The following is an 18,398-nucleotide window of genomic DNA, read 5'->3' as shown; positions in this document are numbered from 1 at the left end:
ATCTCTTTAGTTTATTTCAAATAATCGTATTTCTTTTCCCAGAAACCAGTCTATAAATTCTTAGAGATAATTTGAATAGTATCTAACTCTTTTTCTAATCTTTTGCATTTTTTGACTTCATTTTTATCGGAATTATTTCCAGTACATAGATCTATTGTAATTTTATGTTTTTAAGGGTCTTTATATTTTTCTTTTTTATTTTGAGCTTTGAGAGCAAGATTCTAGATTAAAAATTTTAGTGAATATTTACATTTTTTAGCGGTAATTTTTAAATAAGGATTTTTTTTGTTGCAATCTCTGGTTTTATAAGATCGAAATTAGAATATGGTTTTGTGTAGACAACGCTTTTTCTTTTATAATTATTTATAAACTTACAATTTGGTGTATCAGTGTTTTTAGAGTTTGACTCGTAAAGGTATTATTTTTCAAACAATATGATATATGTTTTTTCGTCCAAGTTTCTAAATTGTTTACCATTTTTTGTTTCAAGGGAATTTTACTTACATTGTGCTTTATTTATGAAATCAACATGTTTTCGCTGGTAAAAACATGGTCCTATTAATTTGTTATTTTTTGTATGATTTTAAATAAATGTTTGATTTTTTATCAGATATTTTATATTTTCTAAAGTTTTTAAAATACCTCCTTAAAAGAACTTTTTTTATGTTATAGTGTTCATTCTGATAATATACATTTATCATACGACCACTATTTCTTTTATCTAAATTAAAACAAAGATTCCTATTAACCATATAATAATATTCATTACTTTTAATTCAGATATTTTTATTTCTTTATTCTGTACTATATTATTTGCTCCATCTTCATTTTCAAATTCTTCTGCTTGTGTTTTTTTTTCTCTTATGCATGGTGCTGGCTCGCATTCTTTTGCTGATACTGTTGATACTATTATTGATGATATAGTTGTTTCCGTAAATATCGATTCAGTTGTCATCCAGTTGATTTTTGTATGAATTTTTGTATAGGATGTGCATTTCTCATTCATTGTTTTTGTCATATTAGTTGTTATATGGGCCTTTATAGTCGTTGAATCTGTAATTGTTATTGTTGATGTAGACGTAGATGCAGATGCAAATGTTAGAGAAATTGCTTTAGGTAACAGAAACTCCCTACAGAATTTGCGTATTTTGTCACATAAATCTTTAAAAGTAGGACAATCGTTTTCAAAAGAGCATTCTACAATAAAATGATCACAACTAGCTTTAGCTTCCAAATATAAGTCTACAAGTAAAGACATTAAACTATATGCTAATCCATAATGCATTGATGTTTGCATATCCAGGATATTTTCATTGAATAGATGCTTGATGTGGGTTACAATATTGCTACGTATATTAAGATGATGATTTTGTTTTCTGTTTCTTGTTGGGGGAATTCCTAAAAATAAACCTGAACCATTAACAGCTTTTTCTGTCAATTTTTTAGTTTCTTTGAATTCATCTAGTTTATCTTTTAAGTCTTTAGCTGCTTTATTCAGTTTAGTTGAATATGTAATGCAGATTTTTTCTATCCAAGTAATGAACTTATTACAAGTTTTTTCCCTTATTTCATTCTTGTTATATTTCTGACATAAGTTTTTAAGAGTTTCGTTTGATTGTGTCAACTTTGTGCAATAGTTATTTAACTGCTGAACACATGCATTTTTTTGTATTAAGGAGCTATTCATATTATATACGAGGGCTTTCAATAAGGATTCTTTCTCACGAACCACTCTGCAATTTTCTTTGAGCTTTGAACAAAGTCTGTTTAAGTCATTGTTGCCTTGTTTTGGCATGTGAAGACAATTTTTTATAAGCATATCACAGTATTTTTCCCAAAGAAAACAAATATTATCGTTTTCTTCATTATTCGACTGTTCAATAACTTTATAGTTTTTCATATTTTGTTGGAGTGCAGAACAATGATTCTTTATATCTTCAACTATTATAACACATGTTTTATAGTGTGCTACACATGTAAGAGTAAACATATTTGTTTTCCTTTTAAGCCATTGAGGGCACTTCACATTCAAATATGTTGTACATTTATTAACATTTACCAGAATATCACTATTTTTACTTAATAAAATCTTTTTTAGTTCTTTTGTATTCCTTAAATGAGCACAATGCATTTCTAGTGTATTACAAGGAGCATTAAGTTCATTAAAATCTTTTGTTAGATCTTTGCATTTTTTTTCTAAAATGATACAATTATTTTCTCGTGGATAATCTCTTGTTTTATCTAAAATATGTTGTAAATCGAGACTTTTCTTTTTAACATCTTCTGCAAGTGCTTTGCATGTTTCTTTTGGTCTTAGACACATTGAGAGTATATCTATACTGTTGTATCTAACTGCTTGACAGTTTTTCACTAATTTAGCTGCACATTCCTTAAGTCTGTTTGAAGTTAAATTGTGAAGCAAACCAAACAGTCCCTCTTCTAATACTTCGTATGCTGATTTGTAGAATGCTAACTTAGAACATGCTCGTCTTAGATTATTACACGCATCAAAAATAATATCATCGCAAAATGGATCTAGATAATTGCACTTTTGGATAAGGGCTACACACTCTTCTTCTGAAATTGTTTCTGATGTTTCATTCGAAGAGTAGGTTAAGGGTATAGATTGAACATCAACGGTTATGGAGGTGAAGTTTTTCTTATAGAGGTCTAAGCTGAGAGTGTTGCATTCATCTTGTAGCTCATTTATTAATTGTTTGCATGTTTCGTCTTTGTTTTTTGTACTGCATAGAGCTGTTAATTCTTTTGTTAAGTATCCAAAAGAAGAACATTCCCTTAAATAAGCAACACATCTTTGAGTATTATTGTATCTTATTGATTCAAGGTATCCATCATAATAATTTGTAAACACTAAAAAACGAGAAAGATCTGTTAATAAAGACTTTTTCAAAAAAATACCATAATTTAATGCATCTACATAAAGCTGCTCAAGACCTATTTTCTCTTGTAGTGTAAGCGAAAATTCTATTGGGTTAAAAGAAAAACGGTGAGGGAAGAAAGGAAAGAGAGGGTACTCTATATTTTTTTGTTTGCATTGTTCTTTAATATTCTTACATCTCTGTATACCTTCTTCACAGATTGATGAGAGAAGATAGCATTTCTCAAAAAGAGAGTAACAGGTTTTTTCTATTGAAGTAGCTCCATATATACTTTGAAAATTTTTAAGAGTTTGGCAGTCATTAGCCGCCCTTGTAACAAGAATCTCACATGTTTGTTCTTGAAGGAAACAATGTGATAGTAAATAATAACTTTCAGTACTTAGTTTTAAGCAAAGTTCTTTAATCATGATTTCACATGTATTTCTGCCTTTTAAATTTCTACCAAAAGCCCTTATAAGAATTTCATATGCTATTTCTTTACTTCTTCTTCTATAACATTGGTCAGCTATACCATTACATGTAGCTAAAAAACTAGGAAAATCTTGGAAAAAAATAGATTGAGAATGCGCATAATTACAATAAGTTTGATATAAATCGGTATTTCCATCTACAAGTTCTGCATAAATATATAGAAGAGAATTTTCGGTATTATATATGAAAGTATCAATTTGAGTTTTAAGATTTTTGCATTTCTGTTTTGCATTTTTACAAAGTCCTTCTAATGTAGGATGCACGTTCTTTGGCTCCAAGGTCATACTTTTTAAATTGTTGCAGTACTTTTGTAGTTTTTCTTCACATTGAGACTCTATTGCGTCTTTTCCTAGAATTAAAGTTATAATTTTTTCTTCACTGCATAAAAATGTTAATTTTGTATGTTCTGTTGTCGCTTAAAAATTTTTATACCTTAATGAATTTAATGATAAATCGAATGATAAGTCTAATGAATTCTGTGATAGATTTTGTGATGGATTTTGTGATGGATTTTGTGATGGATCTGAGTCAGATCTCTTATGAATAAATTCTAAAAAAAGTTAAAAATCTGAAAAAATAAAATATAATACCAATGTTTCTTGAGAAAGCATACACTATACCAAGAAAGCTGGCTAATGCAAATGCTTTCATCTATAATGATAACAAATAATAATTTTTATAAAAAGTGTTTCATATTTGAGATCGAAAAATACCATTCTCATTAAAAAACTGTAAACGATGATATATTAAAAATCGATAAATCGATATACAATAAATAGACAGATAAGTATTGTTTTGTATTATATTTTGTATTATATTTGTATTTACATGTTTTATTTTTCATCTAGTTTTTACTTTTAAATTTATAAATTTTTATAAAAAAATATTCTTAAAATATAGTAAATGTTATAAATGATATAATTTTATTAGCAATCTTTTCTATGATTTCTATTTTCTAATACTTTTTTACTACTATTCTTATCTTTTATTGTATTTCTATAAATATGAATATTATTGTTTTGATTTTTTGCTTTAATTCTATTTTTTAAATCTATTTTAATTAGAACTCTATAAAACTTTTTTTGGAAATGTAATTAAAATTTTCAGTATTTATTTTTTATTTATTTTTTACCTTTGGTTCTATGGAGTCAAAATGTAAACTTTAAGTTATCTATATGACATTTTCTTGTGTTTTTCAGGCTTCTTATTGATTTTCGCTATTCTAGAGTAATTTAAATTGTAAAAATACTCTTTAAATAATAATTATTATTGTCTTTAAAATTCATTTGTATTTTTGTATATTTTAATTTTTGATTTCAAGATTTTTATTTTTTTTATTTTATAAATTTTTTTGTATACTTTTTTCGTTTTTAGTAGAGATTTTTAAAGTTTTATAATATTTAAGTCTTTTTTTTTTTGTATTATTCGCTTTTTTTAAAAAAATTAAATGATTTTTTTTAAGATTATATCTTTATATTTGTTTCTTAGTGGTTTGTGCTATTGTCTGAGATAAATTCTAAAAGATATTAAAGAAGAATGTGTCAGTGGATTTTCAAGTGATATTATGCTGTTATCTGGTTTGTTATTAAAATATTAAGAAATATTCTTGATTAATTGTAAAATATAAAGCTTCTATTAAATCATTTATTTCATATCGTTACTGATAAGGATTTTGATAATAACTAATAGAGATAACTAAAATATAAAAACGAAGTGGGTTATGTAATATATGATTTTAAGTTAATTTTTAGATAAATATAATGTAATAAATAAGATTAAGATAATTATATGTTATAGTAATGATTAAATTTATAATGTTAACTTATATAAAAAACATTACTATTAAAAATATATTTGTCTTTTGTAGAATATAAATGATTGAAGAATAAAATAACCCCAAATACTAAATGATTTTCCAAAAATAAGGAAAAATAAAACTCAATATAAAACTTAGTCCTCAAATATCTGTTAGTAATAGCAGCAAACTCTATATGTAGTCGTAGAATGTAGGCATAAATAGATCATATATGTATTCGATTCTTTTAATTTTTTGTACTTTTTAGCTAATTGTGATTTACATGTATATGTATCAAAAGTTCCCATTTTATAACCGTCTTTATTTGGAGTGCCTATTAGAAAGTAAAGAACTGAATTCACATATGTTTTTCTATAACATGATAGTTTAAGTCTATCGTATCCATTACAAAGTGTTTGATTTCTAAAATTGCTATAAAAATAACATTCAGCTAGAGTATTTATACAATAATCTTTATAAACATAATTATAAAATGTATTTAATGGTGTAGAAATAGTATTATCAATGAGGAATGAGTATTTATAAAGGGATTTTTGGAGAATATTAGGATGACTATAGTAAGTAGCGCCCACTTTAATTCTATATTTTGAACAAACGGTATTTCTTAAGCTATTTAAATGTTTATTTGTACAAAAAGGAGTTAGATGCGAATTAGTGGTATAAAATATACAATTACTTAGAACCAACCCGCATAACTCAGTAGTTGCCTTGAGTTATGCATCAGAAATCAAGAGACTTATAGAAGAATCATGATGATTTTTTGTATTTAATGAAGGTGTTCCAATAAGAACACCATACTCTAGGTATATATCTTCAAACATATTTTTTATTATAACATCATCTACAGATAAAACAGTGTCCATAAATGATTTGAATAAATAGTTATTGATTATACAAGCGGCTTTGGGTTGTTTGAAAAAAGTTTGTGTGTTATGATGGTAATTTCGTGAATAGTAAGAGCATTCAACAGTAACATAATATGTTTTTTTCTGATATATTGTCTAGATCTAGTACATTTTGGGCCTTTTTATATAAAAAGTGAATTTCTGTTGTCTTATTTTCATAAGGTGTCTGTATGTATACGGCCAGCTTGTGCAGAGATGCTTCAATTCTTGATTTAAACTAGATAATTTGTAGCATACTTACTCCAGTATATTTCTACATTGTCTAAGGGTTTGTATATCACTTTGAGGTGTTCTTAAAAAGACAGAAATAGATGTATCCCTGCATATCTTATCAATGCAAATAAGTGTTAGCTTGTTACAAACAGAAACAAGGATGATAAAAGGCTTTAAGAAAAGGGTACATCAATATAATATTTATATTCTGCATGAAAGAAGTATGTTAAACCAGATATTCTTAAATACATTTCTTGAGCTTTTGCGACAATTTCTTTGGGAAGTTTATTACACTCAGAATTATCGGATTCTTTAGTATAAATAGTATTTAGCCAAAGATCTATAGTATTTAAATTATTGTATATATTTTTTAATTCAGTACATAATGAATGATGTGAAAATGAACAACCAAATAAATAAAGTGCCAAGTACTATATATAAATTCAATCAATATCATATGTTTAACGACATTTAAGGACTTTTATACCTTAACTCACCTGTAAAACTTGGTTTTTTAGAACGAGTTTAAAAAGTTAAAAAATTATAAAAAAAAGAAAACTTCAAGTATTAAAATTTCTTGAAAAAATAGGTATTATGCAAAAAATAATAACAAATACAAAATCCTTCACAGGTCGAATGAAAATCAAAACATGTTTTTGATTAACGATAAGTAGTATGAAATTCTTGATATAAAAAAAATATATGTGAATATTTTGGTTTTTAAAAAAATAATATTGAGGTTATAATAAACAAGTAATATTCAGTTAATTATAAATATTATCCTATTATCATAGATAATATATTGCTTTTTCTTGTTAAATTTCTATAAAAAATTAGTTTTTTCAAAAGCGGATAGATCAAAAACATCAAATCAAACTATTTAAACTATTTAAATAATATTTTATAATTCATATATTTTAAATTTAATTTATGTTTATTTATGTAACAATATTTCTGTTTTTCTTTATATTTTAATCTCATATTTAACTGAAAAAATATTTAATTTCGAACAAAACTTTAAGATTTATCTAAGATATTATCAGACTTTAGCTTAATATTAAATATATAATTTTATACTTAAATTGGAATAGATATTATCTATTTATGATTATGCAATTCGTATGTTTATTGTTATATATGTTAATATATTTAGTACATATTATGTTTATTACGTTCTTATTATTGAAATTTAAATTCTGTATGCATAATATGTTCATAGCTATTACCCTTAATTAATTTTATCTATAGTTTTGATTATTGTTTCTTTTAGATCCATTTTAAATGTAGTGGTATATGTAAATGCATTTTTTATAGATGTAATACAATTTAATATTTAATGGTTATTTTTCTTTGTGAATTCCTTTTGATATTTATAGTTTTTGAATATTCTTTTTTAATACTTTTGTTTCTCCTAATTTTTTTGAATTTTTGTAGTATTTTTTATTATTTTTTGTTACTATTGGATTTTATTGGATTTTTTTTAGTTCTTTAAATACATTTTCATTTTGGTTTATATTTCTTTTGTTTTTTTGGGATATCAACTCCTTTTAAATCTGCTTAATTATGGTACTTTTCCTTTTCGTAGTTTTAGAGCTAAGTATTTTTGATACCATTAAATCCTAAGTTTTTACGAAACTTTATATTTTTAAAATTCTTAAAGCTTTTAAGTACCGAAAAAACTAAAATGTTCAGATGTTTACTTTAAGGTTGTTAACTGTTATCTTGTACAGACTATGGGTATATTAATAATTCTTTAGGTCCATAGTATCTTTTAAAACTTCATTTCTTCTGAATTTTTAGAATTTTTAAAAGCATATATATTTTCTGAATCTCTTTAACTATAGTTATGATATTTTTTTATATCATAAAAATTATAATTTAAAGAATAATGCTTATTTTTAACTCTAAATCTTTATCTATTTAAGATTGCTATTTGCTTATTTTCTGTCGGTATTTCCCTTTGTTTTTATATTGAAATAAATTTAATACTATTATTGGTGTTAGTATTTATTTGTGATTATATTTGGAGTTATGAAACTTCTTTTGTAATCATTGTAGATGAAATAAACAATGATATTGATGCTTAATTACTTAGTTTTCATTGCCAATTATAATTACTATCTACTATTTAATACTAATAGGATAATATCGGCATTTTTCATGGTTTTTTATCTCTTTTTTAAAATCTTAAAAAGCTTATTTTTTTAGCTTATCCGTTAAATCCAAGAGTATTAATAATACTATATACTGTTTCGTAATGTATTTGAGAAATTTGTTGTTGAGTTTGATTTTGAGATTTATATTATTTTTAGTAATACTATTTTTCCACAAAATATGAAATATATTACTGAAATTTATATAGTAGTCTTTTAAATTTGAATTATTTAAATTATTTATGCTTCTTTTTAACTTTTAAGTTATGACTATAGTCAAAAGTTCTATTTTAATATGCATTTTTTTCGAGTTTTTTAGGATCTATATCCTAATCAGTGCTCCCTACAAAATAGATGTAATTTAGTACAAACTTATAGTAATATAACTTTAAAAGAAAATACAATACTTACAATTCTATTAATATTTTTAAAGGAATTGCTCATTTTTAAAGTTTTTGCTAGTTCTGAATATTTTGTCTTAATTTTTTACATTTACTATTATTTTGTAAATTATTTTGTAGAGAATGTTGTAGATAATACTTGTTTAATTTTCAGTATCTGTCTACTAATTTTTAGTATTTTTTACGTTCATTTAACAATATTAAGCTGAAGAATAGCTAACAATTTATTTTTTAATAATTTGTTGGTTGGTGTTTTTAATGTAGAATATATCTTTAGATTTTTGAATGTTTTAAGATTTTTTAAATACTTAATTGCATCATTTCCATTATTTATCTTAGAGGACTGTTTTTGATGGTTTTTTTTTTTTGAAAATTGTTATTTTTTTCATATTTAAATATTTAGATTATTACAATGTTTTTCTATTTTATTTTTCGTCATGTTAAATATTTCATTGATTTTTTAAATTTTTTGACTTAAAATATTCATATTTTTATCAAATTTTTTCTATTGATAGTGCTGGTAAAAATATCTTAAGTTTAGAATGTTAATTTTTAATTACGTTTTTAATGCAGTGTTTTACAGGATACTTTCTGGTGTCTCTTAAAAATTTTGCAAAGTTTATTTTTTGTTCAATTATAATAAATAGTTTATTCGAAAGATAATTTTTATAATGTCCATGTTGTTTATTTTTCTTCTAAATTTATTCTTAGATTTTTAATATGTATTTTCAAGCAAATTACTAATTTTTGTTTTAAAAGTAGTATACTTTGTTTTAGTTATTTTTAAAAATTTTTAGATATTTTTTTATATAAATATATTTTTTCATTTACTTATTTTCTTTGTTTAACTTGAAGAAAATGCCTTCTAATTTTGACTAATATTTATTTTGATTAATTTTTTAGTTATGTTTAAGAGAATTTTCATAATATTAATGTACTTTTTTAATAATATTTATTTTATAAAATACTTGAGTCCTTTTAAAAATTTAGAGATACTTTAAAAATATGTATTATTTATTTTTCGTACACTACCAATTTTACGAATATTTTAATATTATCTTTAAATTGGTAATTTTTCTTTAATATTTATTCTTTAAACTTTTATATTATACTTTTATTGTTATTGTTTGTATAAAGTTTCGTGTTTTTTTCATTCTTGTCTTAATTATCTATATGATATTATTGATATAGAATCTTAAATGATTCTATTTTTGCTTAATTATAATTTAGAAGAATATAAAGGATTTAGTTGAATTAGATGTATTTTAGAAATAATCATTAACTTTTTTGTATTGTTTGTAATAATGTTTTCTTTGGTTTCTAATCTTATTTGTAAAAAGTATTAAAAAACTGTCTTTAAAAGCATAGTCTTTAGTTGTATTTTAAAGCATCTTTGAGATATAAAATAAGTTTTGATTTGTTTATTTATGTAACATACTTTTATAAATTCAATGGTTTTCATAATTTTTAATAATAGGTTTATTTATAAATTATAGAAAAACAATTACTGTTTTTTAAATATATTGTTTTAAATAGTATTTTTTAAAAAAAAGGTTAAGGATTTTGTTTTTTATATTTTAATTATAATATATAAAAGCTTATCATTACCCAATCAGAAATTCTTACATTTATTTTTTAGCTTATTACAATTTTTTATGGATATTGTTTATTGCTTTATATTTCAGATTAAAAGTATTATGCTATTTTTATTTTGAAAATCTATAGAAATTTAATAACTTTATTATTAATTTATTGTGTAAATTTATTGTGTAAACTTGCTTTTTAGTTATGTAATTGTATAATTAGTTTAGTATGTAATTGCTCATTCATATATTTTTCTAAAATCATGTAATATATTAATTTTAGGTTTAAGTAATAATAGTGTATATAATCCAAATGTTATTGCAAAATTATATGAAATTAAATTTATAGTTTCTGTAAATATTTGGCAAATCGTGAAAACTCATAATTATAATTTATAGTAGTTTTTATTTTGAATTTTTATTTTAAAAGTATTGTGTTTTTGTCTCAATAATGTTTAATTTTTTGTATTTATTTTTCTTTTATATTCTTTTTTGTAATATAAGCCTTTTAAGATTATTTAACGGATAAAATATTAACAATTTTATCTTAATTGTTTTTTTCATTTGTTTTTTAGAGTTCTTTTTTTACAAATATGGATTTATATGAGACATTGATAGAATATTAAATACTTTTTTTGATTAAATTTATTAGTAGTAACGCTATGGAATATTAATTTTTTAAAAAGTTTTTTGAAATATATTTATTCTAATGGATTGCTTTCTATTAGATTAAAAGAATATTCTGGATATATATTATGTTTCTTCTTTTGTATTTTTTATAAATTTGCTATGATTAAGATTATTATTCTAATTTAGTATGAAAAAGTTATGTTTTTTTAGAGTGTAAAAAATATTTTTTATTTTTCAAGTTCTTATGAATATTTTTAATATTTTTTGAGTTTTATATTTTTTGATTTAATACAATTATAGATATAAATGAAATTGAAATTAAAATGTCTAGGTATGAATATGCTAGTTTTTGTATTAAATTTTAGATGTTTTTTGAAGATTTTATTAAGTATTTTTTTTTTAAAATATTTTTTTTCAATAATCAAAAAAGCTTTATTTGTTAAACTATTATATTTTTTGGTACAATTTGTTTAAATTATATTATTTGTTTAAATTATATTATTTGTTTAAAAGCATGTGATACTTTTATAAAAGTGTATATTTTTGTTTATAATTTTTGTATTTATTATATTTATTATATATAATTTATATAATTTACGTTTGATTCTTTGAGCAAACATTTTTAATGATTCAATAGTTTTTTACCTCTGAACGATTTTAACTTTTGAATTTATACATGTTTTCGGTGCTTTGTTATTTCCTAATTTGTTTTAGTATTTATTCAGAGTTATTTTCGTTGACTTATAATTTTTTAATACTTGAGTGTAATAAAATAAATAATTATTATATTGATAGGAAAAGTTTTATCTTTTCAATAATTCTTGCTTTTAATTTTTAAGATATTTTTTGTTAATATTATTTTTTAATTTTTTCTTTTTATAAAAAAATTATAAATATAAAAAATATATATTTTATTTTTTAAAAAATATGTTTAAAATTTTAATAATAAAATTTTATATGTAGGATTCTTTTAGTTATTTACAAAACAAGTAAATAATTTTTATTTTTTGGAGAGATAGATGTATGTTTTTAAGAGTATTTTTAGCTACCTAGTACTAGTATAATAATAGTTTTGGATGCAGTTTCTAACAAAAATATTATTTAAATATGTTTTAAGAAAAAGTTTAAATAGTAGTATTTGTTCTTGCAAAATAGTAATTAGATTTTTAAAATTAGAAATGTTATGTTTCCATTTTTGTATTTTTTAGATTTCTTGAGATCTATTTATGATTTTTAGACAGCCTTGTTTATGAAGTAAAGAGATATTTGAGTAATATATTTTATATTTTTTTTAAAAAATTACACTAGTGAATAAACTATTAATATATGTTTTAATTGCAGTTTTTTTGAAATTTTTTATATGATTTAAAAATATGTGATTAAAAATATTTAAAATGCAAATTTATATTTTTTATATTTTATTATGAAGAAAATATATTCTATCTTTTTATAAGATTTGATATTATTTAAAAATCTTTACTTTTGAATTTTATTTTTCTAGCATTCAGAGATTTTTATAGACACTGAACAATAAGAATATGTATTTTAATTTTAAATTAATTTTTTTTATCTAGCTTAATATTTATCTAGTTTTTCTTTATTTTTAATATTTCTTCCAGAAAAATAACATACTTTTATTATAGAAATTTGGTGAAAATAATTTGGTGAAAATAAAAATGAAATGATTTGTTTATATTCTTTAAGTTTAAAAATGATTCTTTATGAGTATTTTTTAAAAAAATTAAAAAAATATAGGAAAAGAATAATTTAGATTATTAATACTTAAGAAAATGAGCTAGAAAAAGTGAGAAAAGACAGAAGCTTTCATTCATTAAACTACAAAAATCCATATAGTTTCTTTTTCACAAATACTTTTTTTATAAAAACTTTTTAAAAAGAAATGATTTTCTAAGAAACTAAAGTGATATACTCAAAAATCGAATGTTTGAAATTAATATATTGAAATTGTAAAATATTGTATATTAAATAAATGCTATTTCCATTAGTATTGATTATTTTAATTTTTTTAATAAATTTATAGTTTTTTATAAACTATGTAAAATAATAAATGGATCATATATCTTTTAAAATAATGTTATTTTCTAATGCATTGTTTTTGATTAATACTCTCCATTTTTCGTCACGAATTTTTAATTCAATAGAATTAGATTTCAAATTATCTAGAATGACCGTATTACATGGCATTTGATCTATAAGAATAGGTGTATTTCCACCTAGTTGAAATTTCCACGGTAATGTTTCTAAATTACTATTTAGTTAATGTTAATAAATTTATTTTATATACGAAATTCAAGAATGATATTAGAATTTTTCAAGTTAATTTTATATTTTTTTATTGTAAGAGTTGATGGCCATGAACTATAATGTTTTTGTAAAAGTTTTTTAGAAATATCCTATGATTAATTATTTTAAATACTAAATAACATGATTAGATATACAATTATCGCTCCTCTGCATGAATTATTAGAAATATAATAAATATATTATTTTCAGAATTCAAACATACAATATTTCTTTAGTTTCATTACAAATATGCTTATCTTGATGAAAGCATGTTTTTATTGATGAATAAATAGCAAGTTGCGTGAGCGAAGGTGATAAGGAAGATGTAGTTAATAAAAGAAGATGTGTTGAAAGAAGTTGCATGATTTTGTAAAAAAACTCAATAATAAATTGGACGAATTAAAATTTTTAAAAATTATTTTCCGGATTTCGGTGAGGTTATTTAAAATATGAAATTAATTTTTAAAAAGTATTATAAAATAATATTATAATTCTACGCTTTTTGATATGAATTAGATTTTCATATATTTATATATTTCACTTAGTTTTATGATTCCTTAAATTTCAGCATTTTCGTTTGTTGGTATACCTAAAGATTGTATTGTCGTTTCTAAAGGCGCAGTTTCTTGATCTGATGTAGCTTTTTTTGTATTTAATTCTTTTAAGCTGTTTTTATTTTTTCTTTTAGTAATTTGTTTTGAAGATATTTTTTTCACAGAAGATTTATTAATTTCGTCCAAAGTTTTATTAGTAAAATTGTCTATTTTTGGATTATCGAATTCTTGAATTAGTTCATCATTGGGTTTATTTATCTTGGACTTGTCAATATTTTTAATTTCCTTAGTTTTCAATTTTGACAAGTTTTGAATTTGAAGATTTTGATCTTTAATCAATTCTGAATTATTTCCCTGTTGTTCTTGAAGATATGGACTAGTATCAAAATAATATTTACAAACATTAACTATTTTTTTTTTCGCATTACATTCTCTAATGTAGTCAAGAGTAACAATCGGTATGTTCATAGAAATAGCTTTTTCGTATTCAGGACCAGAATTTTTCGAAGTAATAAAATGTGTCGTATCGATTTTGACTTCTGATTGGATAGGCTTCGCGCCTATTTTTTCTAGTATTTGTTCTAGTTCTTTTTTGTCATTTTCATTTAATTCTCCTATACACACAGTAATCCCTGTTAGGTCTGTTATCTTATGTGTATGTACTATGACTGGTTCAGAAGAATATACACCACCAGAAGTTCTTAGAACAAGTTGAAAAGAATATTCTGTATTTAATGAGAGACCTGATAGTTTTGTGTTCGTAGTGGATGTTGCTTTTGGAATTTTTCCAAGACGCGATCCATTTTTGTATAAAATTAGATCCCGAAGTTCTGTTGTAGCCAATTCAATAGGATCCCATTCTAATACTACATTTGTTTGTGTCACATTTTTGACTCGTAAAACTGGTGAAGTAGGTTTTTTTGTTCCAAAAGTTGTATATATTTTTGTTTGTAGTTCTTTAAATTCATTTTTTTCTTTATCTTCGGCTTCATAATTGCGTGAGATAGATACATTTAAAACTGACCCTGTTTCTATGTCGTAAGGAAGTAATGAAGATGGAAATTCTATAAGGTAAAAATCAGATGTTAATAAAATTGTCTGAACTTAAATAAGTATTTTTATAGGAAAAAGTTAATAGTTACCATTCCTGCATCAGTCTTTCCAACTGTAAATTGCAAATTTCGTGTATTTTCATTATTCATTTTAAATAAATTATCTATAAAAATCAAATTATATTTTTGCTAATACGTGAATTGGATGTTAAGAAAAATTAAAATAAAAAAAAACTAATATTGTTTTATATAAATTTATATTATTTTATTTGAATGTTTTAGTTGTTGCTTGAAAAATAGAGTTATATTATAGTTTTGAAGTGTATTTATTTTAATTAAAAATATTTATTTTTATAATTTTTAGAATTTATAAAAAATATTTTTAAAATTCTTGTGTACATTTTAATAAGAATTTGACTTTTTGTTTAATTTTTAATGCATCTTATTTTGTTAAAATCACATTTATATATTTTACTATTTATTTAATATTATAACTAAGGATGTATGTTTGTTATTAATTAAATAAAAAAATAAAAGTACTTATTATTAGATGTGTTGTTAAAATAACAATGTGATTTATAATAGTTTTTAGTTTTTTAATTTTTTATTTTAAATATTTTAATTAATGTTTTTAATATTTCTAAATACCGAAATGTTAAATAACTTAAAATGAAAGACCATGCAGATCAAGAATTGTTTTCTAGGCTACTTCTTTTAGATGGGCCTAGTCTTCCTGGAAGATTAAAATTTAGGCCTTTACAAAGAAATGATTGGCAACGAGGTATTATTAATTAAAACAAGAAAATAATAATAAACATAGAATTTAACGCTTTATTAAATTGTCTTTCTGGAGAAGAATATACGTTAAATAAACAAGATTTTGAGGCACGGTTTGATCTTATTCAATCTACACTTCCGAAAAGCTACTTTATTGTTGTTATTGAGGACAGTGTGACAAAAGAAATTGTAAGTTTATATTCTTTCAGAAATAATTTATTCTATGTTATTATTATTTACTTCCTTTTTAGATTGCATGTGGAACTGTATTTATAGAATATAAATTTTTAAAATCTGCATCCAAAGCTGCTCATATTGAAGATATTGTTGTTGCGAAATCTTATAGAGGGAAAAATATTGGGAAATTGTTAGGGTTATAAGATTTTATTAAACTTTCTGAATATGAATTAGATTAATTGAAATGCTTTGTAAAATTGCAAAAACAGAAAAATGCTATAAAATTGTACTTGATTGTAAAGAAAATAATATCGAATTTTATAAGAAATGTAATTTTAAAGCTACAGGTATTGAAATGAAGCAGTATATTAGTTAAAGAATTAATAGGTATACAATATTATTTTGTAGTCTGTAAATTCAAGATTAATGTTTTAAAATTAAAATATACAAAGTATTATGGTGCAATTTGTGAATATTTAAAATCTTTTGTATTTTTGTTAAAAATATGCATTTGTAGAATAATTTGTAGGATAAGATGAAAAATAAAATGAAAAAATGTATCTAAAATCTGTAATCATTCGTTATAAAGATCCAAAATAAACAAAAATATTTTTTAAACAATAAGCCATGCAACAAATCCTATTGCTCCTATAACTACTAATGCAGTTAAAAATCCTGCGCCAATTTTATCACCAATAGTAGCAGGTTTAACATTATCCCAATAATATGGAGATTTATTACCATATATATTATTGGGATCGGATTTTGAAGTACCTCCTGTATCACTTGTAAATGGCTTTGCCGCATTTGGTGCTAAAATCGCTAACATAGTTTCCAAAGCACTCATTTGTGAGCCTAAAGAATCCTTGAAAACATGATTAATTTGTTTCTTGAATTGTCAATAGTTATACCCATCCATCATAATCAGAATTTTGCCAATTCATTCCACAATGATATCCAGAAGGAGGCCCACTACATGCACCCGCTGCTGCCATAGAAGAAGATTTAAGAATTGGCATAATATAATCAATAGTATCTGGCATTAAAATCATAGTATAGCCCATGAATCTTGAAAGATATGCTTTGAATGACATTTGATCTTGATTACATGTTTTAACAAATTCGCAAGCGGGTTCACCTAGAGTTTGTATTAAATATGTCTTATAATATTAAAAAAAGGGTTTACATAAAATTCCGTAATTCCTGTAAAACGATTTTTTTGCTCTAACAATGTAACGATAAACTCTTGCTGCCCATTTAGGATCTCTTGTCTAAATAAAAATATTAAATTATAAATAATAAAAATATTTTTATTTACAAAATCATACATGAAGGCAGAACCTGCCATAAGAAGACCATTATTATAGCTCCATTGCACACGAGTTATTGGAAAGCAATCAGGTGTTTCTGCACCATCATAAACAGCATAACTTGTTAAATTAATGAATTGTATATTTTCCATCCAAACATATGCCTTTTCCGCCCAATATGCATATGTTGAATTATTTGTATAACGAGCAAGACGTGCTGCTAATTGGAAAAACGCTCCATTAGATACGGTATTTTTGTATGTATATCCTGAATTGTATGGAAAAATTTGCCATCGTAAACCTCCTTGGCAATTTTGTTCATCCCAACGTTCAACTTGTTCATTAAATACTTTTTGAGCAAGTTCTAACCATTGTGGTTCTTCAGGTGGCGGGTTTTCGAAATTTATTTCTGCTGCTGTCATAGCAGTAAATGCCCAAAATGTTTGATCATCATTCCCTTGTGATAATCTGAACTGGATAGGTAATAAGTCCCTGTTTTCTCCAGCTTGTGAAAGAATTGCTTCCATAATAAGCCCATTCCATCTTGTGTCGCCTGTATAACGAGAATAATCAAGAAGTGACTGTAATATTATTAGTTCTTAGAACATTAAGAAAAAATGAACAAATATTAATTATATGAATTAATTTAAAACGTATAGTTTATCAAATTTTTTAAATAAAAATAATACATACGTTCCATGCAGCTCCTGATTGCCACCAATAAACTGGTCCTTTGAATAAACCAGGTGTTCCAGAATAATAATATAATACATTTTCAGTAAGGAATGATGCAGTTTGTTTAATGCTTTCTATAAGAAATTCAATAATGTTAGATTATATTTATTATTTTGATATATATGCATGTTATTTAAACATGTAGCATTGACATTTACCTGGATTATTAACGTCTAAGTAAATTGATGCAGCATATGGAATTATTAATGCAAATAGAATGTATAAAATATTCTGTATACTTCGAGAAAAGATATGTATTGTTCTTTTCATATTCGTCAATTTATCAATTTATAAATATATATTTACTATTTTAGTAAAAATATTATGTTTTTTAAAGAATTATGCATATAGATATATTGAGAATATATTCTTTATTTATTGGATTAAATTGAATGTTTTTAAAGATTTTAGATTTTA

General features: G+C 23.0%; 6 protein-coding genes across 6 annotated transcripts; 2 read left to right on the top strand and 4 right to left on the bottom strand.

Moving 5' to 3' along the window:
- Positions 1-721: 721 nt before the first annotated feature.
- On the bottom strand, positions 722-4,022 carry T551_03401 (uncharacterized protein; the record flags this gene model as incomplete). Its single annotated transcript, XM_018375664.1, has 3 exons — positions 722-3,749; positions 3,804-3,921; positions 3,962-4,022. The coding sequence occupies 3 exons, from the start codon at positions 4,020-4,022 to the stop codon at positions 722-724; spliced, it is 3,207 nt and encodes a 1,068-aa protein (XP_018228270.1).
- A 2,404-nt stretch (positions 4,023-6,426) lies between these two features.
- Positions 6,427-7,189, top strand: T551_03400 (uncharacterized protein; the record flags this gene model as incomplete). The annotated part of the gene is given in 8 exon segments (XM_018375663.1): positions 6,427-6,620; positions 6,638-6,650; positions 6,685-6,733; positions 6,782-6,828; positions 6,860-6,869; positions 6,895-6,957; positions 7,045-7,068; positions 7,143-7,189. The coding sequence occupies 8 exon segments, from the start codon at positions 6,427-6,429 to the stop codon at positions 7,187-7,189; spliced, it is 447 nt and encodes a 148-aa protein (XP_018228269.1).
- A 5,956-nt stretch (positions 7,190-13,145) lies between these two features.
- T551_03399 (uncharacterized protein) lies at positions 13,146-13,739 on the bottom strand (the record flags this gene model as incomplete). Its single annotated transcript, XM_018375662.1, has 4 exons — positions 13,146-13,333; positions 13,378-13,486; positions 13,532-13,544; positions 13,600-13,739. 4 exons carry the CDS (start codon positions 13,737-13,739, stop codon positions 13,146-13,148), a joined length of 450 nt encoding a protein of 149 aa, XP_018228268.1.
- A 194-nt stretch (positions 13,740-13,933) lies between these two features.
- T551_03398 (uncharacterized protein) lies at positions 13,934-15,132 on the bottom strand (the record flags this gene model as incomplete). Its single annotated transcript, XM_018375661.1, has 2 exons — positions 13,934-15,028; positions 15,073-15,132. The coding sequence occupies 2 exons, from the start codon at positions 15,130-15,132 to the stop codon at positions 13,934-13,936; spliced, it is 1,155 nt and encodes a 384-aa protein (XP_018228267.1).
- A 519-nt stretch (positions 15,133-15,651) lies between these two features.
- T551_03397 (glucosamine 6-phosphate N-acetyltransferase) lies at positions 15,652-16,312 on the top strand (the record flags this gene model as incomplete). Its single annotated transcript, XM_018375660.1, has 4 exons — positions 15,652-15,763; positions 15,803-15,948; positions 16,011-16,132; positions 16,171-16,312. 4 exons carry the CDS (start codon positions 15,652-15,654, stop codon positions 16,310-16,312), a joined length of 522 nt encoding a protein of 173 aa, XP_018228266.1.
- Positions 16,313-16,549: 237 nt separating this feature from the next.
- On the bottom strand, positions 16,550-18,251 carry T551_03396 (uncharacterized protein; the record flags this gene model as incomplete). Its single annotated transcript, XM_018375659.1, has 6 exons — positions 16,550-16,801; positions 16,848-17,074; positions 17,123-17,207; positions 17,255-17,827; positions 17,940-18,055; positions 18,140-18,251. 6 exons carry the CDS (start codon positions 18,249-18,251, stop codon positions 16,550-16,552), a joined length of 1,365 nt encoding a protein of 454 aa, XP_018228265.1.
- Positions 18,252-18,398: the final 147 nt, after the last annotated feature.

Source organism: Pneumocystis jirovecii (genome assembly GCF_001477535.1).
Source record: "Pneumocystis jirovecii RU7 chromosome Unknown supercont1.16, whole genome shotgun sequence".
NCBI lineage: Eukaryota > Fungi > Ascomycota > Pneumocystomycetes > Pneumocystales > Pneumocystaceae > Pneumocystis > Pneumocystis jirovecii.
This window is presented reverse-complemented; position numbering and strand designations above follow the sequence as displayed.